The sequence below is a fragment of the Puma concolor genome, chromosome D1 (assembly GCF_028749965.1).
Source record: "Puma concolor isolate L17-30 chromosome D1, mPumCon1.1.hap2, whole genome shotgun sequence".
NCBI classification, from domain to species: domain Eukaryota; kingdom Metazoa; phylum Chordata; class Mammalia; order Carnivora; family Felidae; genus Puma; species Puma concolor.
This window is the reverse complement of record NC_141676.1, coordinates 93,925,537-93,950,861: the sequence shown is the minus strand read 5'-3', so window position 1 is coordinate 93,950,861 and position 25,325 is coordinate 93,925,537. Positions and strand designations below refer to the sequence as shown.

Below are 25,325 nucleotides of genomic sequence, written 5' to 3'. Positions count from 1 at the left end.
AATGGAGAAGCAAGCTCTGGAAGATGCTGTCAGTACAGCCTCTTCACAGGGCAGTTGACAACATCCATCAAATTTTGACCCACCTACTCCATTTCTAGAAATTTTACATACACGTGGGCTTGCACAAGTATGTAAAAACTTGAAAGATACTTGGAACATTCATTTTTAACAAGACTGTAACCTAAATTAAATCAGGGGCTGAAACGATTAGGGCACATCCATATGTCAGAATTCTGTACAACTTTAAACAAAATGAAGTCCATGTGTGCTGATCTCGCTGGATCACCAAGACCATCTTTAAGATTCAGGGGAGTTGCGGGATGCCTGGGTGGCTCAGCTGGTTAAGCGTCTGACTTTGGCTCAGGTCATGATCTCATGATTCTTGGGTTCAAGCCCCGCATCAGGCTCTGTGCTGACAGCTCAGAGCCTGGAGCCTGCTTCGGATTCTGTGTCCTCCCTCTCTCTTTGCACCTCCCCCCCTCATGCTCTGTCTCATTCTGTCTCAAAAATAAATAAATGTTAAAAAAAAAAAAAAAAAGATTCAGAAGAGTTGTATAATATGCTCCTTTATGGTATAAAAATGTACATATGAATATGGAAGATTACTAGAGAAAGTGTAAGAAACTACCTTTTGAGAGTAAGACTTGGTGGGGGAAGTGGGGAATCCTTATTTAAAATGACCATGTGCAGTACAGCATAGGAAATCTAGTCATTATTGTATATATAGTATTGTAATAACATGTCATGGTGACAGACAGTAGCTATACTTGTAGTGAGCTTAGCATAACCTATAAACTTGTCAAATGTACAACTGAAGCTAATGAATATTGTATGCCAACTGTATTTTAATTTAAAAAATTCCCATGTGCATGTATTAGTTTTTCAATTTAATTTAAAAAGAAAAATTGTAGGGCATAAAAGTCCTTATTAGAAAGAAAGAAAAATTGTAGGGATACAGGGAAATAGTGTGGGCAGTAGCTACCTGTCCTAGATCCAGTCCAGAAACTAGCATTGGGCATTTGGCTGGTTGATTGGGGTTTAAAAGTTAGTTCAGTGACAGGGTACTGAGATGAACAGATTTAGCTTGGCAACTAATGACACATTAAAATCACTTAAGCATACGAGTGTTTATGTGCATATCACTGCTTTGTGATGGTTTTGGATTAAATCACTCTCATCGGTAAAAGCAAGGACTGAAGCCAGACTGCCTGAGTTAGACTTCCAACTCCATCACTTACAAGCTGTGTAACCTTGGACTAGTTCTTTATGCCTCATGTTATTCATCTGTGGAAAACTGGTAATAAGAGTACCAGTTAGCTCACAGGATTCCATGAATTAGTAAATGTTAAGCACATAGAACAATGCTAGATACACAAAGTGCTCCTCAGTGTAAGTTGCATAATATATGTTAAGCATTATGTCTCAAGCTCTTTTTCTGCCTCACCTGTACTGTCCTAGGAGCTACTACAGGTAGCAGAACTACCAGGCATTAGAAAGTGGAAGCAAACAAGAGAGTGGAAATGAAAGCAGCTGGTAGATTTTCTGGAGCTGAGTTAATGCCCCTCCAAACCACTACCACACTACCCTATTCTAAAATCTGTATTTTATTACAGAACTATTACATTTATGATTGCCTTAGCCATTCTTTCTCCATTTGACTACAATAAAATAATACACAAGAAGGGAATGAACAGTTAATGAGCTGGGAATTATCAGAAAACTGATCAGTATTTTTTCTTCCAGAAGGTCCTACAGTGGAGGGGAAGCAATGGAGGAACTCATGGGACCCAGTGGACAAAAATGGGCCAATATGGATCCAGAAGAAAGAATGTTGGCAGCCACTACAGCTTTTACCCATATCTGTGCAAGGCAGGGTGAGGGAGATGTCAGGAGAGATGCCCAGTCTATGCAATATGATCCCTACAGTAAAGCCTCAATAATTCCAGGAAAGCAGCCTCTCCCTGTGCAACTGCAGTACTCACACGTAGAAAGTAATGCCACTTCAGAAACAGTCTCAGAGGCCTCTCAAAGACTCCGAAAGCCAGTGATGAAGAGAAAGGTGTTGCGGAAGAAGCCAGGAGGGGAAGTCTTAGTGACAGATGAGTCAATTATCAGTGAATCGGAGTCTGGTACAGAAAGTGATATGGATCTCTGGGACTTAAGACAAAAGCTGATGAGTCTGCAGTTCCAGGAAGACAGGGAATCTCCAGCTGACATTTCACAAAAATTTAATTTACCACATGAATACCAAGGAATTTCTCAAGATGAGCTCATTTGCTATCTACGAAGAGAAGGAATGGCCTCTCCAGCTTATGAACAAGACCTGATTGTTGCCAGTCGACCAAAGTCCTTTATTCTCCCAAGGCTGGACCAGTTGAGCCGAAACCGGGGCAAGGTAGACCGCGTAGCCCGATACTTTGAGTACAAACGAGACTGGGACTCAATAAGGTTACCTGGTGAAGATAATAGAAAGGAATTACGCTGGGGTGTCCGAGAGCAGATGCTTTCTCGAACAGAACCCCAGTCCAAGCCTCAGCACATATATGTTCCAAACAATTACCTAGTGCCAACTGAGAAGAAAAGATCTGCCCTTCGCTGGGGTGTTCGTTGTGACCTCGCAAATGGTGTCATGCCCAGGAAGCTTCCCTTCCCTCTTTTTCCTTCTTAAGTGTTTTTTTAACCTCTTTTATGGGATTGTTTGGGGGTAACCTGGTTCTTTCTCTCTTTCCTTTTATTTAAGTAGAAACAACTAACTGAAAAGCCCATGGAACATTATAAAGACATCACCTACCATTGGTCTTTCCTAAGTCTACATCTCATTGGTATTAAATACTACTTCACTTCCTAATGACCACTCTCAAATCCGGTAATTGCAAGACAAATGCCAGAGAAAGAAAAACAGATCTGGTCTTTCACTTTGTCAGATAGCACTATTTCTGTTCTATACTGTTTTTAACCTTTGGCCAGTGTGTGAGTTGCTGTCTTTAAAGTTGCTGGGTGTTAAGCTTACTCATTAAAGAATTTTTGGATTTTGTGAACTTGATCTTTTTTTTACTTCTACTTCCTAAGTAAGATGATCTCAAAACTGGGTTATGATTCTCATTCCAATCATTACTTCCCATCATACTCTCACCACTTAAATAATGAGCACCAGAGGAAAGGAACAAAAAACTGTCATTTACGCACACACTCCTTAAAGGAAGGAAGGAAAGTAGCAACACAGATAATCCTCCATCACTAAAGGAACATAGTAAATCCAGAAAACTTAAGTGATCTTTTTAAAACTAATGTTTTTTTTTTGAGAGTGTGTGCAAGCACATGTGCATGAGTGGGGGAGGGGCAGAGAGAGAAAGAGGGAGACAGAATCTGAAGCAGGTTCCAGGCTCTGAACTGTTAGCACAGAGCCCGGCATGGGGCTTGAACTCACAAACTGTAAGATCATGACTTGAGCTAAAGTCGGACCCTTAACCGACTGAGCCACCCAAGAGCCCCAAGTGATTTTCAATAGATGCTCAGTAACAGTACTACATGACATACAGAATTCTAACCCAAGTTTAATTCCAGAATTACTTCAATAATGCATTGCCCTCCAATTGTCACTTCTAGAATACCATGCTTTTTATAATTTGCCACTGAGATTTTCTTGGAAATTATGCTTGTTGCTTGAAGGCTATTCCCACTATTAAACAGAACTTCTTCACTACGAATACTATCTGTAACTAGATGCAGACACAAATATCCAAGTGAATCTGGCCTATGTGGGTACAGACCAAAATGCTAATTCTGTTCACCTTAAATTGGTTCTATTCTTGATGCCTCTAATCCAACGGGGAACATCTAGAATCTGGAGACTGTCATTTGTAGCATTTGAAGCCATCAGAGGGACAGCAGAAACAGTTTGCTTGTTCAAGGGAAAACAGCTGTGCAACATAAAAATGAACAACTTTGACCATTACTATCTGCTAAAATATACTTGCTCCATAATGTTTGGGCCACATTCATCCAGTTCCACTGGAAGGCATTTATCAGGGAAAGAAATAATCAGTGACTCAAAGATAGATGTGGGATATGCTCACTGTAAAGTAAAAATTGCAAACTATCCAACAGTGAAATGATTAGGAATATCATCCACTGAAAATAATGGGAAGCTATTAACAAAGTGCAAATTAAGTGAAACCAGTTGTAAACTATACAGTATGATCACAGTCATCTACACATGCAAAGCACAAGGAAAAATCAAAACCTTACTGGGTAATGAGATTAAAGGTAGTTTTTATACCTCTTTAAAAACCTTGAAAGCCACATGGCATTTTTATATGCAAATTACACCAATGACTTTATATTATCTCAACGCCCACTATCAACACATAGTTTTTAGTGACCTAGTTTAACCCTTTAACCAGAGAATTAGTCCAAAGGGCTTAAGCAGGTAGTAAGATTTGTGGCAAAAAGACTTGGGTCCAAGACTCCTGACAACGTGCATTGCTTCCTCCAGCACACCGCAGCACACCCAACGCCTGGAAGGGGGCTGCCACATTACCACAACGAGGGAATCGTGTGTGCGCCGACCATAGACTGTAAATATAATCAGCTATCGCTAGAGTTTCAATACGTTTTTTGAAGTTGAAAAGATTCAAATCTCAAAATATTAGTAACCAATAGGGTAGTAGAAAGCGTTCTCCGTGATAACCTTTATTTTAAACCAACGAGGGAAGGAGAAATAGCCAAAGGATCAGGAGACACTATGATCACTAACAGTGAAAAGCAATCGCGTGGAAAGCAATCTCCTGAACAATTTTTTAAAAAGTCGCCACGCCTCCCTCTCCACAGACTATTGGAATCCTGACCTCTATTAGTATTTAGTTTTGTGACCAAACAATTCTGAGGCAGCAGAGACTTAACTCCACAGTCCAAGGGCCCTCTAAGTAAACCGAATTACAAGGAGTTCTTACTGCTGCGACTTTCTGCCAGAAGCATCAAGAAGCACCAGATACAAAAACAGGGTCCTAAGCGAGATCCCATATTCACCCACCAGCGCTTTCAAGAACAAGGTATGTAAAAGGGGGAGTGGAAAAGAGAAACATCCAGCTGTCTATACATTTAGCGTTTCTCTTTGGAGAACCCAGAAGATAATTCATCCCCAAATCCCCTTACTTACCTTCCGGTTGTCGACCACGCAGCTTTTCGCGAGACAGGAAGCTGTCACTTTGCGTCTTCTGCGCGCGCGCCCAGGGTCTCATGGGAGATGTAGTCCACCCTTGTGGGAAATGTAGTTCCAAGAGAGACGCCAAAATCTGCCTAATATTTTCTAGTCTGACCACCATTTCCCCTCCGACAAAGCAGAATCTGGGACCTATGCTAACACAAGAATAAAATACAGGATAAATCTAGTGTTATAAAATAACGGAAAAGCAGTTTTTCAAGTCTCTGCTATCTGTATACGAAAACTAACATTGAAGAACCTGGTCCGACTTTATATCTACTTACATGAGTAAAAAGTTACCATTGTAAGACAAAAACATTTGCTATTATAATCCACATGTAAAGGCTGAAGAGGAATTTGATAACCTCAAAACAAACGATTGAGGTGCCCGAGAGTGACCGAACAGAGCTGGGGAGTCGTGCTTCAGCACCACGGAGAGATCATAACTAGGTCTTTGGTTTGTGAGTTTCTGCAGAGACGCTGATCCAAATCTAAAGATTCCAGTTAGAAAACTGATAATGCAGATGCGGATAAGAGGTGGAGGTTTTACCGCAAGGAAAACAGTTTTCTCATGATTGTTTTAGCAAAGGGCACATATCAGGATTAAAATTAAAACAAGCAGGTATGTGGAAACATCACAGGTATTAGAACAGGGGCAGAAGTTTAGAACTTGGGTAACTTCACTCCCCCTTCTCATCTTTGCATTTGAATTAATTTGTCAAATGAAACTCATTCATTCTGCCCCTTTACTATCCTATGCAATTCTCTGGCCTTTCTGACATCTTTTAATACAGAAGCGGATATTTGGGAGGAAACGTGGGCACGAGTGCTTGAAACCGGGAATGGGTGAGCTGAATTGTCTGTAGTGAGTGGTGCTTAAAGAAGGTAGAACTCGCTAATCAGTGCGAAAATTGGGGCGGCTTAGAGTCTCAAGCTTTTGTTGGGTTAGCAGAAGTTAGGGGAACACGAATGTTCACGACAATAGCGCCCCGTCGCCCGTTTCTAACACCTGGCACGGATGGGGTTGCTGGTGGAATAGAAACCTGCCCCAGGATCACACTTCTCTGGCTCCGGCGGCCACAACTCCCCCTGCCCCCGCCCCACCCCCCCCACCTCCCTGGCGCTCGTGCGCCTGCGCGCCGCGCGGCGGATGCTCGCGGGCGCGTAAGCCCGCCCCCAGGGGAAGCCCATTGGCCGCTGGCTGGGGCCGGGCACTGCCTCGTGCCACGGGAGGGCGCACGTGCTGGGGGCGGGAGCTGCGATCACGGCTATGGCGTCGTTACTTTGGGGAGGCGACGCCGGGGCGGCGGAGAGCGAGCGGCTGAACAGTCATGTAACCGCCGCTGAGGCGGGGAGGGGAAGTGGGCGGGAGCCAGAACCTCACTCTGAGAGGGAAATCTGCTGGGGGGGATGTGGCGGGGGGGGGTGAGGGGAAGCCTCGCTAGCGTGTGGCGTGGGGTGTCAAATGGTGGAGGGGTGATGTGGTAAGGATTTGGGGGAGGGCCAGAGGAAGGAGACCCTGAGAAACGCAAGACCTTTGGTTTGAAGGGCAGAACGAAGACCCCCTAGAAGTCCTGGGAGAGAAAGCAGCTGATAGTCCCAACTAGACCTCGGAGTTTTTTGTTCTCCCAATTTGACCATTTAGCCTCGGCTAGCTTCCATCTTACCGACCACCGCGTTTTTCTATCTACCATTCCTTACTGGTTCTGTGACACCGCCCCCCCCCTCCCCGCCCCAAGGACTGCCACATTTAGATTAGAGGACTATAAAGAGGAACTTAAGGTACAGGGGCAGCAGAAAGTCTCCTTCATTTTAGCATAATTCATACAGGTGACCTGTTCCTGAAAAGAATCCATTAATACCTGAAACTGCAAAGGAAACAATATTCGGGTGGTCTCTCCCAGCTAGTGGGGAGCGCTGGGCTGCTTGGTGGCTTGCTTCCTAATATTGATTGCAATTTGTGTCTTTCAATAGTTTTCAAACCTCATCCACCCCCGGAAGAACCTTCGGGGTATTAGGAGTACTACAGTCCCAAACGTAGGTGAGTGCTGTTAGATAAAGCAAATTGGTCTCAATTAATTAAAAAGCATTGCTTTCCTCAGGCCCCTGGCAACTGAAATACCATAGACTTCCATTAATTTAATACTCAGGGTCCTCCACTACCTTCCCTGTCTTTTTACCCACTCCTCCACTGGATGACCTTTCATGTCAGTGCACATTGTGGAGTTGGTGAGAGATATTGGGATCATACAAACATTTCTGTTTGGTATTTATTGTTTCTTTTCCATCCTTTTAGATGGTTCTAATAACACGGAAGATGATGATGAAGACGATGTAGGTAGGAGTAAATTAATTTGCATGTAACCTAGCATTCTGTATCAATTAATTATGACTTTCACAGTGTGAGTGAATAATATAATCTTAAGTGAAAAAGGACTTTTTCTCTATTTATAAATCGTGAATTTCAGAAGAAATACTAAATTAGGAGTAGGCTGTATTTCTTTAGGGGGAGTTGAAATGCAATATGCGGGAATGAGTCGAGAATTTTCAGCTGGCAAGGCAAAATTAGGTCTGGTGGTGATGGATGTAGGCTTGCTTAAGGCCAGAGGTTGGTGTGACAGCAGAGCATAAGAAACTGGATCTTCATGTAAAAAGGAACTCTCAGTGTTAAGTCATTCTTTCTACAACCTTCTTTTAGAAGGAAGATAAGAGTAGGAGCAGTTGCTTGATATACAACCACTGAATGGAAAGGAGCAATTTATTAGGTGTCGTTTAGGAAGCTGGATTTACTCGTGCAATATTTCCTTTTTTATTTTTGCTTTTCTAGTGGATTTGGCAGCCAATTCACTCTTAAACAAATTAATCCGGCAGTCATTAGTAGAATCCAGTCACCGAGTTGAAGTCTTACAGAAGGACCCCAGCTCTCCACTCTACTCAGTGAAAACATTTGAAGAGCTGCGGCTGTAAGTATTTTTATTCATTTTGTGTGGGAAAATGCCAGAAAGAGTGGTACAGAACAAAATAATCTGCTAATAATAAAAACTCTCAGAATACCCTTTTTGTTCTAATATTCAGTATTAAAATGAGATGTGTACATTTTGCGTGCAAGTAAAGTATAGCTGAAAAAGCACTACAATACTTGAGTTGTGCGGCAAATTGAGAAAATTTTGATGGTAAAATATTTTAACCTTGACATGCTAAGGGAGATAACTAAGCTCAACACAGCCATATTATTATTTGCCATACCATGATACAGATATAGGGACGTTGATGACCCAAATATTCTCTCTCACCTCCTTTAGATAAGTTATAAGCTGTTACCTTCCTAATTCTATTTTGTTTTAGATGGCATTAAAATGAATAAGTTTCCCAAATGGGTTTGCATTTGCTAGGGATCTGTTAACTCTCATTAAGGAAGTGTGTTTTAATCAGAAGAGTTACTGATAGGGACCCGTTTAAGGGGGAAAAAATCCAAAATCCCAATGCTCAGACATTTTCTAAATGGAAGGAGAAGCCTACCTATGATTAACAGCTGGCTGCCAATAACCTGCCAATTTAACCGCATGCAAAATGTGCCTGTTATTGAAGGTGGACGTGTTCCAACCCATTTCTTTTTATCTTCTTTCTAACATCTATCATGAGACCGCAGGAAGGATGCATTTAAAAATGCTAGCTCTGGGGTGCCTGGGTGGCTCAGTTGGTTAAGCGTCTGACTTCAGCTCAGGTCATGATCTCATGGCTTGTGAGTTCCAGCCCCGTGTCAGGCTCTGTGCTGGCAGCTGAGAGCCTGGAGCCTGCTTTGGACTCTGTGTTTCCCTCTCTTTCTGCCCCTCCTCTGCTTGCGGTCTCTCTCTCTCTCTCTCTCTCTCTCTCTCTCAAAAATAAATAAACATTAAAAAATTTCTTTAAATGCTAGCTCAGAAGGATGAGATAATATTGTGTCTTCCACTCCTAGACAGAATTGATGTAAGGATCACCTCGACATAATTTTGTCTTCTCTGAAAATTGCTGTTAAAGCATCAAAGTTTGTCATTCATTAAAAAGAATTAAACAGAGGGGTGCCTGGGTGGCTCAGTTGGTTAAGTGTTAGATTCTTGATCTCAGCTCAGGTCTTGATCTCAGGGTTGTGTGTTTAAGCTCCATGTTGGTCTCCATGCTGGATGTGGAGCCTACTTAAAAACAAAAAACAAAAAACAAAAAAAAAAAAGGAAAGAAAAGAATTAAACAGTAAATCTGTTTTCTGCTTGTGTGGAAAATAAGACTCTCCTGGCAAGTTAATACACTTTTATCAGACAGGTTTTTCCTTTTTTGCTGGGTTCAACTGAAAGTTCATTGTTAGGCTCTTATTACTGTCCTCAGCCTGGGCTTGTAGCGTAGCTTATTATTTTAATGGTAAAACTGTACAAGCATGATTGTATATGTTTGGAATTCGAGGTATAAATTGTGTATTTCTAAATACTACTTTTGAATCTCAGTTGCAAAGTGGCTTAATTTAAAAATGCACCTTTGGAGTATGTATTTCGGAGGCTGCTGACCAATCATAGGCTTTGTTTGCTTTTTTTTTTTTTCTTTTGACAGGAAGGAAGAGTTATTAAAAGGGATCTACGCAATGGGCTTTAATAGACCATCCAAAATCCAAGAGATGGCTCTCCCTATGATGCTGGCACACCCGTGAGTTTCCAGGGCAGTGCTATCCCAACTTCATTATTTTTAGTCTCCTGTATGCAGTTTATACCCAGGCATCTCCTCTTTTCTCCAGACCTCAGAACCTCATAGCCCAGAGCCAATCTGGAACAGGAAAAACAGCTGCTTTTGTGTTGGCAATGCTAAGCAGAGTTAATACCTTGGAATTGTTCCCACAGGTAAGGAAAAGCTGAGGGAGAGATGGGAATGCTTGAAGATGCCAATGATATTGTAGTAACGGGTCATATTACTTCAATGATGTGCTGGCATTTAGAATAGACATTCTTTCATAAAATCACAGAACATTGGGCAGCAGTAGGGGATAGTGATTGGGAACACAGTCTTTATTGTTTGGTTCCAATCCCAGCCTCTCTGCTTACTAGTAGAATGTCTTAGGTGAGTTAGTAGATCTTTCCATGTTTGTTTCCCTGTCTGTAAACATCTATAAAGGCGTGGATCATTCCTGACTCTGAGCACAGTGTAGAAACCGCTCATTAAGCATTGAATGCATGCATGAATGTATGAATTCATGAATGAATGAATGAATGCCTCATAGGATTGTCATGCAGATTAAGTAATGTACCTCTTTAGTGCTGTGCTAGGCCTAAAGTGAGCATTCACTGGTGATGACTGTAGGACTAGAGGATCACCTGGTCCACCTCTCCCTTTAGCAGAGAAGGAAACTGGGGCTTGGGGAGGGAAGTGTCTCACATAAGGTCACAGATGTCAAGAGTGACTGAGCAGGGACAGGAATGGATCTTGCCATGTGCTCAGTCTGGCTTCCACTCATGGAAAGTGGTATTCTTTCCCTGTTTCTCTAACCTGTACTCATCAACTCGTTTGACAAGCTGAGTACCTGAGTACTGAGTGCACTCTATGCCGTGGGGAAAACAAGGCTTCTTTTGGTAAGTTTACAGTTTGATCAGCAGGATAAGCTGTGGAGGTGGATGACTAATGCCCAGCATTTGAAATTTTGTGCTTTTTTAGAAAAGTTCACTGAAATAAATATTCAGGGAGGGTTTGATATGATGAGTAAAAACTCTTCAGGAAAGACTGTGCATGAACACACATTGAGAAATGTGTGTGGAAACAATTTTTAGCACTGTAGCTGTTTTCCTCTTCTCTGTATCGCAGATTCTTAACTGATCTTAACAAATGCATTAAACATCACCAGTTTCTTGCATCAGCTTCTTCATTCATCAACCAGATATAGAGGGGTGGAAGTAGCAGGAAAATTTTAGGGAATATTCTGCCAGCATTGTATACGGTGGATCAAGCAGGGAGTGTTCTGGAAGTAGGCAAACTTAATAGCAGGCAAGAAGTTATGAGGGTCATGCTCAAGGTGTGATTTGTCTTGCATTATCTTTCTTCTGGATTCCCAGCCTCCCTACACCTCACTGTCCCCCACAAAAAAAGCATAACCTGTGGCTCTCTATAACTCTTTAGAGAGGAATATGTAAAAGGTGTTTCTCCACCTTCAGCCCCTTCTCTCCCCCACCCATATTCAGCGTTCACCTCAGATCTGTCAGCTGCTAAATTGTGTTCAATTGAAGATATTTTAGTCAACCAAAATCTCCAGTTTTGCATGTGTGCCTCTTCCTGAACAGACTTTAATTGTATGTCAGATTTGCACGATGGCTTGCATGAGCCTTTCAACTTACCCTTTCTCTCTCACAGTGCCTCTGTCTAGCTCCTACTTACGAACTGGCTCTGCAGACTGGTCGTGTGGTCGAACGGATGGGAAAATTCTGTGTGGATGTTCAAGTGATGTACGCCATTCGAGGGAATCACAGTATGTACCAGAAAGCCGGTCCTGGCTGACCTTTTAAATCCTCACTCCGGCAAGCATGTTACATCCCTTTTCGGCTTTTTTGTCTCTAAAGCGGGGGCTATGACAGCACCTGTACCGAAGGGTTGTTACTAGAATTAAATGAAGCGGTGCAGATGACGCTCCGTGTGCAAGCCTGGAGCATAAGAAGGACCCAGTAAATGTTAGCTACTTCATTTCCACATCCTGCAAGATGGTGCTTACATATATTTCTTTTTTTGAGGCTCAGGCATTTTGTGCAGACAGCTTGTGGCGTTTAACTTTTTCATTAAAGTATTTCATGTGCATGGCAGAAAAAGATCTTTAAAACACAGGTCAGAAGGTAAAAGTGAAAGTTTCTCTTTCTTGTCCTCCAAAGACCTATTTCCAAGGATAACTAGTTTTGTTCACCGACCTCTGTTGTTTGCTTCCTTTTTCAGTTCATTAACATATGGATGTACATGTATGTATTTGTTTTTGTAGAGTGTGAAAATGGGAGCACTATTTTCTTAGTGTCTACGAACTTAACATGGGGACACTGGGGACAGTTTGTAGGGTTTCCACCACTGTGCCAGTGCTATTGCTGCAGGGTGGCTTCTTAACCGACCGTGGGCAGAATCAAATAGTCAAGACTGTTATTACTAAATCCTAGGAACTGAGGAATCTGTCCTAAAGCTCTGCAAAATCAAAATCTGAGAAGGCCCTCAGGGTTTGCATTTGCAAAATCATCACCAAATATACTTTGACTGAAGAGTCCTGTGTCGCATCACCCTGATGTGTGGATTCTTAGGGTCATTTGCGTCGCATCTGAAGGAGTCCTTCAATCCCTTTCTCCCTAGTTCCCAGAGGAACCGATGTCACCAAACAGATTATAATCGGCACTCCTGGGACTGTCCTAGATTGGTGTTTCAAGCGAAAATTAATTGATCTGACTAAGATCCGTGTATTTGTCCTGGATGAAGCAGACGTGATGATTGACACACAAGGATTCTCAGACCAAAGCATTCGTATTCAGAGGTAAGTTTCACATCCATCCGTGTTCTTCCTGAATCTTCCGTCTGGAGGGGGAGTTTGATTTGTCTGCTGCTCCTAGTTGCCGTCACTACTTAATTCCTTACTTCTTTTGCTTTTGAAACAAATTTGGGGTTCAATATTTTCACCAGTTCAGCGGGCCTTTAGACTGCTGTCATTTGCTGGTTTCTTCAGTTTGTAATCTTGCCTGACTGCTCTTGTTTTCTCCACTGGCCTACTTGTGGAACCCATGTGGTGAGTTGGCACCAAATTGTGTCCCTAAGTTCTCTATTAGAGCAAAAGTCCAAAGAGAATTTGTTAAAACTTGATAAGGCTGTGGTGAGGATAACCGCCGGGGGGTAGAGAACACAGTAATCTGGAATTGGGAACCACGTGGTCTAGTCCTGACTTTGCCTCTCATTTGTCGAGTAAATCCTGTTGTTTTCCTAGGCCTTTCTCTCAGGATAACCCAAGGGCCCTAAAATCACAGATCACCAGGCCTAACCTGCAACTCACTAGTTCAGAATTTCTGGGAGTGGGCTTTAGGAATCTATATCACTTGTTTTTAAAGAAAGCATTTATGCGCTCAGTATTAAACTCAAGTGGTACTGAAAGACCCATCATGAAAAACAGTGACCTCCTGCTCTATCCTGTAGAGAATACATCTGGGTTCTGCTATTAACCTTCATATATTTAAATAATATGCTCACGTGCCTTTTTCTTAATGTGTCGTCATCTGCTGACTACCTTATAGAGGAGGTGGGAATTCTGCTCTTTTGTACCACCACCCTCCCCCATCCTCCTGTCCCCTCTCTGTGGTTAGTTACATCGTAAGAGTTGGTTACGTTAATAGTGATATCATTAGGACATACAGATAACTGTTCGCTGTTGCACAGGGTATTACTATAATTATGTATTTTCTTGTACAACTGCTACCCCCAGAATTTAATAACTGTCTGTTTTCCTTCCTTTGGTTAGTATCACTGTGTGGGGATCTTTAAGTTTTCTCTGCCTATTTCATCATATGTGTCATATGAAAATGCTATCTCCACAAAGGCAAAAAATTCCATCAATGTCTTTTTTTCCCTGAAACTCTCCCGAGCACACTCTCTACGGTTTCAGTCTGGACTTCATTGTATAGCTGTCTCTCTAGGTCTTCCTGGCCCTCATTTACAGTTTGGAATCTCCTGTTTTCTGGGTCCCTTTTCTTGGTTTACTGTCAATTTACTCAGTACACTGGAGTATATTCTCTAATGGCTTCCTAAAAAACAATGTCAGGAAGTTTACTTTCCATCTCCCACATGTCTGAAAATATCTTTATTGTACCTGTAAATCTGGTCTTTTGATTGATAGTTTGCTTGGATGTGGAGTCCAAGTTGAAAAGAATTCTCCCTATAAATTCAGAGTCAATGTTGAAAACAAAAATTTTTTAAATACTATAATTCCCTCAGTTTCAGTGTTGTTGCTGACATTTAAAGTCGTTCTGATAGTCAAACTTTTGTACGTGATCTGTTTTTTCTCTGTAGAAGCTTTTAGAATCTTCTTTCTCCATAGTATTCTGAAACTTGACAGTGATATGTGTTTGTTTGGGTTCTTTTTCCCTCATTCATTGTTCTAGACACATAGTACACTCACCCTGTTCATTTTTAAAACTTGTGCCTGCCAGATCTGGGAAAATTTCTTAGGTTATTTTTTTCCCTGCAGTGACTAACTTTCTAGGGAGCAGGACACAGCCATGCCAGACCAAAAAAAAAAAAAAAAAAAGTATATATATGTATACATATATATGTGTGTGTATATATATATATATATGAATGAATATAATGTAGAAGAAATAGTCATACATGTGTGTTAACATAAAAATGTGATAAATGGTATATTTCTTTAAAATTGTATACTCTATATTTTCTGTTACATAAATCCTACAATTTAAGCAAAACAACAGTAGAACTAGTTAAGTGGCCATTAGTCATAATTATCAATAGAACTAATTAAATGAATAGTATGTATGAAAAAGATATAACAGTAGTTTATGTCATTTTTGACATCATAATTTAATTTTTTTAAATTCTTTATTGCATGTTTAAATGTCAGCTGTGCTGTTGTATGTTCTTAAGATACTTAAATAGAAGACTTTTTACAAGGAGAATGTCAACACAATAGGACTAATTAAACAGCTGTTACCTGTGTTTAAGGACAAAATCAGCAATGACCTATTTCTTTTTGTCTCCTAGTGCAGTAGGCTGTTTCTACTCCTTCTCTTTCCTCCTCCAGTAATACTTCTCTGAACTGCCTGCAGCCTTCTTCCCTTGTATGTGGTGGTAAAACTGAATACAGTCAAATGTAAAATTCATTTTGACTTGAAGCTCTGCTCTTACCAAGCTTACACCAATTCTTGGTATTAGTCCAGTGTGATGTCCTCTTAACAAAAGTGTTTAAGGGGGGCGCCTGGGTGGCTTAGTCGGTTAAGCATCCGACTTCAACTCAGGTCATGATCTCATGATCCATGAGTTCAAGCCCTGCGTCAGGCTCTGTGCTGACAGCTAAGAGCCTGGAGCCTGCTTCTGATTCTGTATCTCCCTGTCTCTCGCCCCTCCCCTGCTTGTGCTCTCTCTCTCTCAAAAATAAATAGAAACATTAATAATAAAGTGTTTAAACATGAACTATTTAAGAGTTTACTATCTAGCAACAGTAGTTTTTTAAACACGCAAGAATTCATGTCTAGCTTTCTAGAAACATCCACATCTACTATGTCTGCAGGCTTGTTTTGTAGACAAGCTATTTGTCATTCAGATCCTTCACACCTATAAAATCCACCACTTAGGTTACCCAGGTCTAAAATGTCCATCGTTTTTAAACACTCTGAAGTCCATTAGATAGCATTGTAATTCTCAGGAAAATGGTTGTGAAGCACCGAGGGGATTTAAGTCTGTGAAATCCAAGATGGATTCCGAGTAAGTTACAGTTTTTAGCAAAGGAACAAGAAAGTCTTGTTCAACTTAACTCCCCTTTTCTGCTGACAGTCTTGAGTTCTGCAGAGGTCTTACTTCCTTTAAAATGAGTATTTTTTTTCTTTTTTTTTGCTTCAGGGCATCACACAGCATATCATTTCTGTTTTACCGTAATTCTTTTTTCCATTCCTATATTCAGCACATTTTCAAGTGGGAGAAAGATGTTCTTTTTGTCTCACACTTGGAAGATATGATTTTATGACTAACATTTTAACTCTTTTTCATGGCCAGCAGCAATGATAGGCATCTTACAGGCATATGTCCAAGGTGACTCTCTTCTTCCATTAACATACAGTAAAAAATGTACTAGATGCTTCTGCAATTTTTAAGGAAACTAAAAAGTCACCAAAAACTTTGGTAATGGAAGCTCAACATCACAGTTAAGCAAATTATATGCCTTTTATAAGTGTGGTCTACAAAGTATGCAGGATATTTAGCTAGCAAGATCTTTTTGTTTTCTTTGATAAGTTTATAGACTGAGTGGAATCTGTCAGAATTTATATTTGCATTGTCTGCAGCACATGCAGACAGTTGAACAAAAGCTAGTTTGGATAGGATATCAACAGTCTTCAGTTTTAGATTTTCCGTGACTTATTCAAACTTTATAGAAGTCAAGGAGATGTTTTGAACTCCCATTTTTCAAGTCAAAGTATCTAAGAGATAGGAGGAATATATTTATTGTTGCTGTGATTTGGTATATCATCCGGTATAGTGTAGACAGCATGATCATTGGTAAAATCTTATAGAATTAGCTGTACACTGAAAGTGGTAAGACCTCTGTGGTCAAAATGTTCTCCATTTGTTCACCCACAGGACATTTTGCTTGCAACCTCTAAACAGGAAATGTAAATTTCCTCAGTTTCAGAGAGATATCAAGGGAGGGATACAATAATGCGTATCCATTTGTATGGTATGGCCAAACTAATTCAGCATCCACTGTTTCCAGCTGAGCACTGGTGTGCTTTAAAAAGGCAAAACAGCTTTGAATTTAGAAATGGTGCCCATCTCATCCTGAACTTGTGATGCTTGGTCTCCATATATGCTTTTCACATCTCCTTCTCCACCATGCTTTCCCCCTGTTCTTCCCTTCATGTGGTGCAGTTGCTTTGTTTTTGGTATTTACCTCTTTAACCCAGTTGAATGTGACTTTCCATCTGTCATTAAAATAACACAGTCACTTAGCTGCCTTTTTCTGTCTTATCTGGATCGTCCTGGCATTCCCTGTTTCTTTTCCATAACTTCCTTTTCTTGTCATGGATGCAATATGCTGCTGTTGTCTCTCTGAGGATGTTAATTATAGTATTTAAATTTTTTTTTTCTATTCTCAACATTGGCTCTGAATTACCTAAGTTTCTTGTTTTGTTTTGTTTTGTTTTTTGCTACAGTCTGTGTCTTTTGTGGTAGACCTTTCCCCCCTCGAATCTGGTGGTACAATGGCCAGCCTTTCAAAATCTAAAAGTAGGAACCAAGAAGCTTATTGACAGCTCCCCAGGAGACATGCACTTGGTTGCTGGCCTTCTGGGAGGGCCAGGGAGTGGGCTGTGTTTTCTCATGTGCATATTTCCCCTCATTCCTTATTTTCAGCTCTCCGCTTTACCCTTACCTTCTACTGAGGCTGGTATCCCCAAGTCTGGGATTTCTGCACAGACAGTAGACTTCTTTTTTTTTTTTTTTTTTTAATTTTTTTTTTTCAACGTTTATTTATTTTTGAGACAGAGAGAGACAGAGCATGAACAGGGGAGGGGCAGAGAGAGAGGGAGACACAGAATTGGAAACAGGCTCCAGGCTCTGAGCCATCAGCCCAGAGCCTGACGTGGGGCTCGAACTCACAGACCGTGAGATCGTGACCTGGCTGAAGTCAGACGCTTAACTGACTGCGCCACCCAGGCGCCCCACAGACAGTAGACTTCTACTTGCACATGTTCAGCTTCCTGAAATGAGGTGGGGTCCAGTTGCTCCTCACACACATTTTCAGCCAGCCTTTCTATTTAAAATAATTTTGGCCAAAGATCAAGTGAGACTCCCTTCTGGCCATCCTTTACGCTAAGTTGGTGTGTTTATATATAACTGAGAACGAAAGGTTCGGTAGCTGAAAAGGGCTGCCTACTCAAGAGAATATTAAGTAATAAATAGAGTGTTTATGTTGGTTGTTCACCCTTCCATTGTTGATTTTCTTCCTTTTGCTTAAAAAAGATTAAATCGCAGTATTGTCCAATAGAAAGATAATGCAAACCACATGTGTAACTTTAAATTTTCTAATAGCCACATAAGAAAAAACTGGTGAAGTTCATGTTATATTTTATATATCTCAAAATCAAAAGCATATCAACAAGTAGTCAATTTAATCAATATGAAAATTATTAATGAAATAGTTGAAATTCTGTTTCTCCTACGAAGTCTTCAAAATCCAGGGTGGATTGCAGAACAGCCCGTGTTTCCTTTCCTTATGTAGTCTGTGTACATGGAATGAACATCATGAATGTACATGGAATGAATCATTCATTGGAATGAAATGGCACAGGCCTTGGGGTGCAAGTCCCGGTACCATCTTTCTCCAGATGGAGAACTGTGATGTAGCAGACGGCCAAGAGTCTCCCCCCTGACCCCACTGACCCCCCCCCAAGCAAGTTAATGCACAGTATCCTTCATATCTTCTGGCACACCGCCCCCACTTACTCTGGCCTCTGGCGCCCACAGCTCTGAGAGCTCTCAGGGGTTCTGAGAGAGCCACTGCCTTTGCAGCTCAACCACCCTTGTCATCACCATTTCCATCTGTAGCGCTCATGTTTTCTTGTTAACCAGAGTTTCCCATCTTCCAGAAACGTATTGAAATTTCTCATCCACCAGTGTCTCCTTTTCTGTCTCCATGTTGTTGTAGATTCATATCTTTTTATCTCTTCTTGATCATGCTAGTGGTATGTGGGAAGCTAAGGAGGTACGCATGTAGGCAGTCTACCACAGTTGCCAAGAAGTCTATCAGATCGTTACTTTGGAAAGCTGCCCAGATGATTCAGACCCCAGACTTGACAGAGTACTTGGGACTCGCTGGACTCCATGATCTTTCCTGCTCTCTTGTAGCACTAATGCCTTATCTTCTAGGTGCTCTGTCTTCCCCTCAAAAGCAATGATTTCTCTCCAGTGAAATCAGATTAACTTAAAATTTATTGATGTATAAAATGTGTTCAGAGAAATACATGAATCACAAGTGTACGGTTGAGTGAATTATCACAAAGAGGCCGTGTTCATGTAACAATGGCCCAGACCAAGAAATAGAACCCCAACTCTCCAGGGGTCCCTGAATCGCTAGCCCCCTTTGTTCAGGATTAACCTCTGTTTTGACTGCTAGTTCCATAGATTCCTTTTACTCATTGTTGAACTTTATGTAATTTGGCCCTCTGTTCATTAGGGGTTCAGCTCATATTTTGCATGCAGTAGCATTTTTATCTTTTGTTCCCCTTTTGTGTATATCCAGGTTCTTCCCACTCCAAATAAAGTTAGCTGCGGCTGCTGTTCTTTTCCTCCCAAGAACTATAACACCTGCCATTGAATGACTAGCCTGTTTCCTTCCCCACATTTAACTTTGTGTGAAACGATACCATGAAGACTATCTAGACCACACTCTTGGCTCCATGATTTTGCCTCTTTTAAGAAGACAATTGTCAGGGTGCCTGGGTGGCTCAGTCGGTTGAGCATCCGACTTCGGCTCAGGTCATGATCTTGCGGTCTGCGACTTTGAGCCCCTCACCGGGCTCTGTGCTGACAGCTCAGAGCCTGGAGCCTGTTTCAGATTCTGTGTCTCCCTCTTTCTCTCTCCTCCCCCACTCATGCTCTGTCTTTCTTTTCTCAAGAATAAATAAATGTTAAAAAAATTTTTTTAATAAAGTAAAAGAAGACAGTTGTCAAGTGACACCCCATACCCTCCAAAATACATATCTAAATTTTGCCCTTGAGTTCTACATTCAGTTCATGTGTTTTTCCAAATTCTGGTTGGCAAGAAAAGGCAGGACACGTGGCCCTTTGCACAGAGGTGGAGCTTATGGGCAGCACTTTACCCACTGAGCCCTCATGGCAGTGGGTGTGATGTGCTTGAAGATGCCTCCAAGGAGAGCACCAGGGATGGCAGCGGCTGACAGCCCGGCCGTCTTCCCCTTCTCTCTTACAGAGCTTTACCTTCTGAGTGCCAGATGCTCCTCTTCTCAGCAACCTTTGAGGACTCTGTGTGGCAGTTTGCAGAGCGAATCATTCCTGACCCTAATGTTATCAAGTTACGAAAAGAGGAGCTGACCCTGAACAACATCCGACAGTATTACGTGCTGTGTGAGAATAGGAAAGACAAATACCAAGCTCTGTGCAACATCTATGGTGGCATCACCATTGGTCAGGCCATCATCTTCTGCCAGGTAACTGCTGAGATCTGTCTTCGTCATGCCCAGACTTCCCTGCATGTGGAGGCGAGGGGATGGTAATACTAATAAGTGCCATAGAGCCAGGTGCCATCGCAAGCACTTTTTGTACCAGAGGGTATTTAGTGTAATCTTCAGAACAGCTTGGGATAGAAATTAATCTGTATTTTGTGGGTGAAACTTAGAAATATTAAGCAATGGAATAGGACCTCAATATGATGTTAAATAGAGGGCATCATTATTTTAGGGGGATTGCTTCTAACAGTTCCCCATTTAGGTTGATGTTTACTGTTGGGTTTTTATAGATCACTCTTCATCAGATTAAGAATGTTCTCGTCTAATTCCTAACTTACTATGAGCAAAGTAGCCACTCCATCTCTCACTGTTAATATTACCCTGGTTTTATTTTCATATTTACTTTTTCCATCGGACGTGTTTCATGTTCACGCATCGGTTTTATTTTCTCTCTACCCCACGAACACTGTAAGCTCCATGAGTGCAGGACCTCATCTGTCTTACTTTTGTAGCCCACTAGAATGGCTCCTGCCTGGCACAGGGACAGCACTGAACACATACTTGTAGAATAAAAGAAAGCTCGCTTCTGCCACGGACTAGCCATGAAACCTTGGGCAAGTGACTTCATGTTTTTAAGCTTTGGGTTTTTGGGTTTTTTTAATTTAGGTAGCTATGTCATCAAGTTGTTGTGAGAGCAAATGACTGTAATGCATGTAAAGATTTGAGCGAGATTCCTGGCAGACATGAAGCACTCTTCTTAAAGGGACTAAGGGTGTCATTACTGCATTATCCCATTTTGTCATCATACTACCACATGAGGTAGGCGAGCATTTTATCTCTCCTTAATGGCTGAGAGAAGTCAAAGCTCCTAAAGGTTGAGAGGATGTGACCCTAGGAAGTACAGGGGGTGGACAAATTCCATGCCTATTCTAAGATTTCTCTAGGACTTGAGGGAGAGGTAAAGCAAAATCCCTGTGCAGCCATTTCTGGCTTCCCCATCATGCGTAAGTGAGCATTGCAAACACAGCAGGTCTGCTTTGACTTGGGGTGCTGTGCTGGGTTTTGTGTTTTCATGTAGACTCGTCGAAATGCCAAGTGGTTGACTGTGGAGATGATGCAGGATGGCCACCAAGTGTCTTTGTTAAGCGGAGAGCTGACCGTGGATCAGCGAGCCTCCATCATTCAGAGGTTTCGGGATGGGAAAGAGAAAGTTCTTATAACAACCAATGTCTGTGCTCGAGGTGTGTGTGTGTTTGTGTGTGTACACGCTTAAAGTCAAGTTTATTGAAGTATATAATTTACGTATGATAAAACTCATGGATTTTAAGCATACAGTGAGATTTTTGACAAGCATATAGGGTCATGTAATCATCACTATAATCAAAGTATAGAACACTTCCCTCTCCCTCCAGAACTTCCTTGTGCTCCTTTGCTGCTAGCCTCTTCTTCATATCATCTGACCCCTGGCAACTACTGATCAGATTTCTGTCTACTTTTTTGTCTCTTCCAGAATGCTATATAAATTAAATCATATATAGGTAGCCATTGTGTCTGACTTATCCTACTTGATATAATGCTTTGAATTCATCAGTGTTGTGACATATATTAGTAGTTAGGTCCTTTTTATTGCTGAGTCATATTCCCTTGAATGGATATACCACAATTAGTTCATTCACGAGTTGATGGACATTTGAATTATTCACAGTTTGGGGCTATTTTGAATAAATCTGTAATAAACATTCATATGTAGGTCTTGTGTAGACATGTTTTCATTTCTCTTGGATAAATAAAGTAGGATTTGGGGGTCATATGGTAAATGTATGTTTAGCTTCATAGGAAACTGAAACTGTCTTCTAAAGTGACTGTACCATTTTTTATTCCCACCAGCAATGTGGGAGAGTTCCAATTGCTCTGCATCCTTGCCAGCAATTAATACTGCCACTCTTTTTCATTTTAGCCATTCTAGTAGATGTGTGTGGTATCTCATTGTGTTTTTGACTCATGCTCCCTAATGACTAACATTGATCATCTCTGAGGTGTTTTTAATTTTAAAACTATTGACTACTTTGGGGAAAATTCTTTGTTTTTTCAGGAGACAGGCCTTCCTACATTATTCATTCTTCCCATACCCTTGCCTACACCCCATACTCAAACCATGTTTCCTAATTCATTCAGATAGAAATGAAGACCTGCTATGCAGGTGGAGCTCAGCACTGTGGAAGAGGAGCCTGAAAAAAGATGAGGTCCCAGCCCCTCAGGAGCTCAGCGTCTAGGCACTTGACTATCTAGACCAGTGCCATCCAGTAGAACTTTCTACATTGAAGTAAATGTTCTGTTCTGTGCTGTCCAGTTGGTAGCCAGTGGCCATATAGGGCTGCTGGGCACTTGAAATGTGGCTAGTGTGACTGAGGAACTTGTAATTTGAATTAATTTAAAGTTAGAGGGCCATATTGGATGGCACACCTCTAGACCTTGGAGGAAAGAGGGCACCAGGAGCTCCAAGGAGGACAAGGATTGTGACCGAGACAGCTTTCTAGTGCTGGGAGACAGAGGCACTGGGGGATCATAGAATTCTTCCAGGAACGTTAGATGTGAAAGGTTTTGAAGAAAGGGTAGAATCTAATTTGATAAGAATTTACAGTTTGCTTGGGAAATGGCAAGGCCGTGTGACTACAGTGTTGGATTTGAGTCAGGAGAGGAAGAGATGAGACTTCAGGTGGTTTGGAAATCTGGAATTGTTTGTGCTTCATCCTGTGCAGTTAGCCCTGAACTTAGGTGTCCAGGACGTTGCCATGGTGACCGTGGTCAGAGAGATTGGAGGAGGAGAGAAGAGGGGGAACTTGTCTGGAGGTTGTTACAACAGTGAGGCAAGGGATAAAAAAAGTCCTGGCTGGAACCATGACTGCGGCATGGAGTGGCGTGGGGTCCAGGGAAGGGTAGGGCACGTGAGACAGGGGGTCCTGCCGGGGACTTAGCAGAGTAGGAACGGAGGGGTGGCTCTGTGGGCTTGGCGAGAGCCCTGTCCACAACACACGCTCTTTGTACATACTGAAACTTCTGTAGAATTAGCTTCTACTGACACTCTAAAATCTAGCATCCTAGGCGCCCTGGGCCAGCAAACTGCTTGACCAAAGTATCCACTTCAGTGACATAAAACCAGCTTTTGTTTGTAAATGACGGCTGTTAAGAGAGAGTTTCCCTGGCAGATGGGGCTCATGAATAGCTGTGTCCTAAGGAGACAGTCGCAGGACCCCACAGTGTCTTTCCTCTTCCAGGGATTGATGTGAAGCAGGTCACAATTGTTGTGAACTTTGATCTCCCTGTAAACCAAGCTGAGGAGCCAGACTATGAGACCTACCTTCACCGCATAGGGCGGACGGGGCGCTTCGGGAAGAAAGGCCTGGCCTTCAACATGATTGAGGTGGATAAGCTACCCCTGCTTATGAAGATCCAGGATCACTTTAGTAAGTAGCACCTGTCACAGTGGGAACTGTGCATCCTGCTGATGGTGACAGTGATGGTGTCTGTCACGGACCTAGTACCCAGAGGTTTAGGGTCTATGGGGGCAGGAGCCAGGGAGTGGGAAGCTCCTAATCCACAGTGAGTGCTAGAGCTCCTAATGTGAGGCCGTTGAGTAAATCATCCATATATGGTAGCTGAAGAACAACTTAAAAATCAAGTGGAATTAATATGAGCTCAGGTTTATGTTATTGCCCATTATGGGACCCGGGGCAGCTTTTCATGTCCTATAAAGCACCATCCAAAACAAAGTAATAAAGTCTGGAATGCTTGGTGGCTCAGTTGGTTAAGCGTCCGACTCTTGGTTCCAGCTCAGGTCATGATCTCATGGTTTGTAGGTTCGAGCCCCAAGTCAGCCTGCTTGGGACTCTCTTTCTGCCCCTCCCCCACTCACACTCACACGCTCTCTCAAATAAACTTAAAAAAAATTATATTCTGTCCCCAGCTTCCCCTCTTATTTACATTTTTCTCTTTCTCTGGCCCCACCCTACCAACTAGGATAGTCCTAAATTCTGAGATCTGCTGCCCTTCTTCCCACCCCACATCCAAACAAGGCAGACTCTGGTAACCTTCTGGGCTCTTGGACCAGCAGCTTGCACTCTGATGGAAGCTCTGATAGAAGTTCTGATGGTAACCTGAGGCATCCACTTCTCAGTTACCCCTGGCCCCAAGGCCCACGGACATGACTGGGGAGCAGGGGGAGAGGTACACTCGAGTGACCCCGAATATATCTTCACCTTTTGGGAAAACGGTACTTAACTTTTGTGGGAAGCAATGGACACTGTCCCTGGGGAAATGCATAGAGGCACACCTATGCAGTTTGGAATACGATTTTGGAAAGTCTAGACTGTAGCACATCCATGGACGCTTCAGGGAAGTTGATTAAGCACTCTGTGTTAGGAGAGGCAAGGAGGGATGGCAGGCAGAAAGAACCCTTACCATCCATCCACGCCTGCTATAGTAAGCTCCTTATGACCAAATCCTGGGAAGTGACCTCAGCAGAGGCACCTTAGCTTCCCTCCCTGTTGCCATCCCTCACCCCACCCCACACACGCCCATTCATTCCTCCTAGTAGGGCCACGTCCCTTCCCAGGCTCCCCTCACCTGCACTCTGGCCTTTTTTTCTGCCCCAAGGTATCTAGACACAGATGTTCTATTGTTTGGTACATTTGATGCTCTTTTAGTTAGTTTTAATTGGTTATTTTAATCCTATCTCTTCCTTATCTAATCTAGAGAATGTTCTCTCTCAGGGCTTTCCATACAGGGGATGACAGGAACACGTATTTGTGAAGGTGTCACTGTCTTCAGAAATTCAGAGCTGAGTGGAATGAAATTCTGTGTATGCCCCAGGCTAAGACTGCTTCTTTTCTCTTCCCTTCTCTTAGATAGCAGTATCAAGCAGCTCGACCCTGAAGACATGGATGAGATTGAAAAGATTGAATATTGAAGACAGAACTGTGTTGTTTGTGAAATGTCCTAGTTTATGTGAGAATGTCCCAATGGGTTTGGAAGGTAATTTTTTCCATTGGGGCTTTTTCAAAGTGAAACTGTTAAATATGGCAAAATAAATGTCATGGTAGCCTTAGTCTTAAGACATGAGGTCTTTTTGAAACCAAGTTGGTGTGAAGCACTGATCTTTTTGAATAAAAAAGCAAGATTATTTCTTATTCTAA

At 42.1% G+C, this 25,325-nt stretch overlaps 3 protein-coding genes across 8 annotated transcripts in view; 2 read left to right on the top strand and 1 right to left on the bottom strand.

Moving 5' to 3' along the window:
* The window catches only part of HYLS1 (HYLS1 centriolar and ciliogenesis associated), an 11,883-nt gene extending 8,845 nt beyond the window's left edge, over nucleotides 1-3,038 (top strand). For 3 of the 4 annotated variants that reach the window (XM_025928035.2, XM_086678742.1, XM_086678743.1), the window contains one exon: nucleotides 1,744-3,038. In XM_025928035.2, coding sequence (XP_025783820.1) covers nucleotides 1,744-2,668 — 925 coding nt within the window. In that variant the 3' untranslated portion in view covers nucleotides 2,669-3,038. The remainder of the gene's footprint in view (nucleotides 1-1,743) is intronic. The other variant, XM_086678744.1, reaches the window with a different exon arrangement.
* The window catches only part of PUS3 (pseudouridine synthase 3), a 9,515-nt gene extending 4,240 nt beyond the window's left edge, over nucleotides 1-5,275 (bottom strand). The window contains exon 1 of one of the 2 annotated variants that reach the window (XM_025928033.2): nucleotides 5,159-5,275. The gene's annotated coding sequence lies outside the window, so the exon portion shown is untranslated. Of the gene's footprint in view, nucleotides 1-3,791; nucleotides 3,921-5,158 lie in introns of those variants that run through there. The other variant, XM_086678741.1, reaches the window with a different exon arrangement.
* DDX25 (DEAD-box helicase 25) lies at nucleotides 4,930-25,325 on the top strand. 2 transcript variants are annotated; one of them, XM_086678740.1, is made up of 12 exons: nucleotides 4,930-5,051; nucleotides 7,178-7,244; nucleotides 7,500-7,541; nucleotides 8,031-8,166; nucleotides 9,782-9,874; nucleotides 9,963-10,065; nucleotides 11,564-11,678; nucleotides 12,533-12,710; nucleotides 19,878-20,115; nucleotides 21,212-21,374; nucleotides 23,409-23,597; nucleotides 25,038-25,325. In XM_086678740.1, exons 5-12 carry the CDS (start codon nucleotides 9,813-9,815, stop codon nucleotides 25,097-25,099), a joined length of 1,110 nt encoding a protein of 369 aa, XP_086534866.1. In that variant the 5' UTR covers nucleotides 4,930-5,051; nucleotides 7,178-7,244; nucleotides 7,500-7,541; nucleotides 8,031-8,166; nucleotides 9,782-9,812; the 3' UTR covers nucleotides 25,100-25,325. The 2 variants fall into 2 exon arrangements, with proteins under 2 accessions (XP_086534866.1, XP_025783849.1); XM_025928064.2 differs by lacking the exon at nucleotides 4,930-5,051 and adding an exon at nucleotides 6,416-6,536.